The sequence below is a fragment of the Limulus polyphemus genome, unplaced genomic scaffold (genome assembly GCF_000517525.1).
Source record: "Limulus polyphemus unplaced genomic scaffold, Limulus_polyphemus-2.1.2 Scaffold2680, whole genome shotgun sequence".
NCBI lineage: Eukaryota > Metazoa > Arthropoda > Merostomata > Xiphosura > Limulidae > Limulus > Limulus polyphemus.
Window position 1 is genome coordinate 139,578 of NW_013668290.1, and position 3,878 is coordinate 143,455.

The following is a 3,878-nucleotide window of genomic DNA, read 5'->3' on the forward strand; positions in this document are numbered from 1 at the left end:
GGGAGACTACTAGATTGGGGGTAGTCTGGTATATATGAGATGGTCACAACGTGACGGGACAATGTGTTGGTAGTGAGTAATCGAACTGCAGTCAGAGACGTGAGACGTTCGTTGAGAATTAAAGCGTTTGTTATAGAGCGACTGTTGAAATTAAGTGTATTGCAAAGTTGTATTCAGAGAGAATAAACCAGTTTTATTTAAGAAAGGACTTGTGTCGCTTAAGTTTCGTTGGAACGAATTTACGGAAAATTAACTAACGAACAGAGACGTAACACTATATAGAAGTTTTCTGGAAGTCCACTTTTTTGGAAGAGCTTAGATGTGACGTCATTGCACGTCACTAAAAGCTGGAGACAAAATATTTAAATAATTACACTTTTATAAAGTAGTTTGTTATGAAGCATGATGTTTCTAAATAATTTTTCATTCCCACTAATTAGCTGCAGATCTAAGTTATGTTACTGGCCTTCAGCGTAGTCTTCATTCTAATTTGTGTGTAAAATTGTTGGTATTACATAACACTGTTACTAGTAATACTAGTCTTTAGAAATAGCAATACTAATACTATAGTATTGCTAATTATTATCTGTTATTAAAATATAGTTAAATACCGACCGTCTATACAGCTAATCCTAGTATTACTACTACTGGTACTAGAGTTATTTATATCTAATTATATCTATAGTTTAGTGTGTATGACGTCGTAATCGTAGTGTTACTATATGCTATCGTTATACCACTAATGCAATGGCAACTGTTAAAGTTCATTTTCAAAAACAGGGGTATTGCGAAAGAGCTCTAAGCTGTCAGGCATTTGTAAATTTTAATGTGATGTTGAGTTTTAATTTTGTTATAGCGTTTCTTTTTCATGTTCTTCAGTGTATTTGTACATAGTCTATATGGAGTGTTTAAATTTCAAAAAAGGAAACGAGAGCATAAATTAGGTTATATTATTTATATATATATCGTATATCATGAGCAATAAGTACAGTACAGGGTAATACTAATAATTAACCTGAGTGTGCGACTAATATAGCATTTGTTTTATAGCTGATTGTATTATTCTGACATTTTTTTGGACTACTGAAATTTCATTAGCAAATGTTTAGGACCCATTTGTATTTATTATGAAAAAATTAGCTTTGGGTTACATGTCACCAAATTGAAAGATGTCTGACAGAAAGGTGTATTAGCATTTCTTTTTAAGTAAGAACTGGGTTTATGAATTTGCAAATTTACCAACTAATTTTTAACAGCAGAATTAATTATTTGCACATTTCTCTAGGTGATAAATATTTTGAAGTTTTCAATGGATATTTCATTCGAAGAAGCTCACTTCTCTGAATTACCATCTCAGGGTAATATATATGGGCTTTCTTCCCTAACTGTGGGAACAACAAACAAGGTTCTGGTTGCTTCTCTTCGAAGAAAAGTTTTTTGTGTGGATTATGCACAAAGTCGTATTCCTTCTACTAGAGAAATAAATTTTACATACATTCCAGGTAATTGCATTTCTGTAGAGAAAACCATATACAGTTAAAAATATGTGCAATATATTTGTCATGTGGAGGATAGAGTCATAGGAACCAGGTGGGGGCAAGTGCTAGTGCACCCAAAAAATTTTTGAAGGCTATGTTCCATATTTGATTTTGTACAATAACTGTAGCAAGCTACTGATACGTAGGTATGCATACACATGATGACTGTGTTTGTGATTAATTGTTACCACTTCTGGACTTAAACATTGTCAGCATCTGGGGGGACTGTACCCTCTAGACAGACCCTTTGCATCTGGGATCACCAACCAGGGCAACTTCAGGTTTTGGTGCACCCGTAGGTTAAAATATTTTCCTATGGCCCTGGAGAAAATTATATATATAAATTTGTAACTTGATATATTTACATTTTTTTTTTCATAAGTAAAGTAATAAACATACTAACACTTAGGATTAATGACTGTATGAACATAATTTTAGAGCAGTAGAACTAACTGATATTTAGATTTTTAACTTAAACTTGGAATAAGTGTTAATATATTAACTGTAAGTTGGAAGAAACCGACTTTACTTTTTCTATCTCTCATAAATGTTAAAAGCTGTTTTTTATTGAAGTAAATGCATGGGTATATTCAACATACTAATCTATTTATAATAGAAGTATAAACTTGTTTTGTTTTTGGTTATTACAAAGATGAGCAAAAGAAAATGTGTATTTTTTGTAGCTGGAGCAGAAATAATCTCTGTTGATGCTTTTAACAAGTCATTAGAAAATCATGACTTTGTTATTGGAATCACTTTCATAAAGGTAAGTTGTCAGAATTAACTTGCTATATTGTAAATAGTATGTTGCTTTGTCAAAGGTTTTATAACTTTCATAAGTTAACATATTGTGTTTTACTACAAATAGTTATTTGTAAAATATCTTGCATCTAAAGGAATAGCACCAGTAATAAGAGTATTATTTGTTTTAGTCATTTTAGAAAGTGTCTTGAAATACTTCTCTGTAATTTCATATGCGTATTATTTTGGAGGCACTGACCATTAAATAGGTAAGCATCAGTGACTGGATAGTAAGAGCAGAAAATTTTAAATTGTCCAATTGCTTTGGTATGTGTGCCCATGATTCTAATACAATAGATATTTTACATATAGAATATCACAATTAGTTATTTTGAATTCCAAATTATTCTTAAAAGATATTATTTAAGTCAGTCTTATAAAATAGTTCAAAGGAATTATCTTAACAGCATAATTTATATGTATTTATAGTCACTCCCTCTTAACCTTTCATGAGTTGCTTGGTTGCAACCAATGAGGAAGAAGTATTACTTGAATGCTGTTGTTCTTCAAGTATAATTTGTTCATTTGTCATAATTAAACCATGAGTATTTTCAGTAAAGAGGACAATGTTGTTTCCAGCTTTAATTTCATGCAAAAATTTACTAATTATTTTAAAGTATTGTTTTTTAAAAATATAATGCTGAAACAGATCAGCTGAATTAAATTTTTTTTCTCTTCTTAAAAACTATGGATTTATTTTGTCTTCAATAGAGTTCTGAAAGTCAGTCAAGTCAGTATCTGAACATTTATTCGGACTGGGAACCAGGGAGATTATTTGATCTGGACATCATTGCTCGTAAGTATTTAGTGAATATACATATAAATAACATATTTTTGCACAAGAAATGATGTAGAAAATTAGATGTTATTTGTTCATTTTTCTTTATTCATTCTATTTTTTATTATGAATAAATATAAAAACAAAGAACATCATTTTGAGTACTAAATTCGCTATTTCTCTGCCCCTTAGCTTTTTTAAACTGTGATGTGTAAAATGTGGAGGACACTTCTATAAGTTTACTGTGATGTTTTTAGCAAAATAGAATATATATTATGACTTGCTAGTAACATAATACTTGTAATGGTTTGAGGAAAATAAAATAATTGAAACAACTTGAAAGTTTTCATCAGTATAATAAAAAATCTGATGTTTTCATGAAAACTGTATGATTTTGTTCCAAAATGTATCAGCTGTGTTACTATTAGGTCATCAAGAAATTAATGTTGCATTTTGGAACACTTTCCTTAACCACCCCCATAAAACGTACGTCACCTATAATAGTTAAATGAACTGCCTAAACACCACATTAGTTTAGCCTATATAATGTGTAAAGTTTAGTATACTCTAATCCCTTACAGTGATGGTATACGACCAGACACACATTTGGCATGTAATGCTGTTTGAATACAAGAAGGGAAATAATGCCTCTGTAGCCACAAATAATATAAAAGAAGTTTATGGATATGTTTTGAATGTTTGTAAGTATCAATAATGGATCAGTAAATTTTATTCAGGTGACTTTAGCCTTAAAAACTGTG

General features: G+C 30.5%; 1 protein-coding gene across 6 annotated transcripts in view; it reads left to right on the forward strand.

The window, feature by feature from the left end:
- Positions 1-334: 334 nt before the first annotated feature.
- LOC106467620 (KICSTOR complex protein kaptin-like) overlaps positions 335-3,878 on the forward strand; it is a 24,518-nt gene continuing 20,974 nt past the window's right edge. The window contains exons 1-4 of one of the 6 annotated variants that reach the window (XM_022395822.1): positions 337-492; positions 1,286-1,502; positions 2,222-2,304; positions 3,051-3,135. In XM_022395822.1, the coding sequence (XP_022251530.1) occupies positions 1,310-1,502; positions 2,222-2,304; positions 3,051-3,135 (361 nt within the window). In that variant the 5' untranslated portion in view covers positions 337-492; positions 1,286-1,309. Of the gene's footprint in view, positions 493-679; positions 1,503-2,221; positions 2,305-3,050; positions 3,136-3,878 lie in introns of those variants that run through there. The other 5 variants (XM_013927982.2, XM_022395825.1, XM_022395824.1 and 2 more) reach the window with 5 other exon arrangements.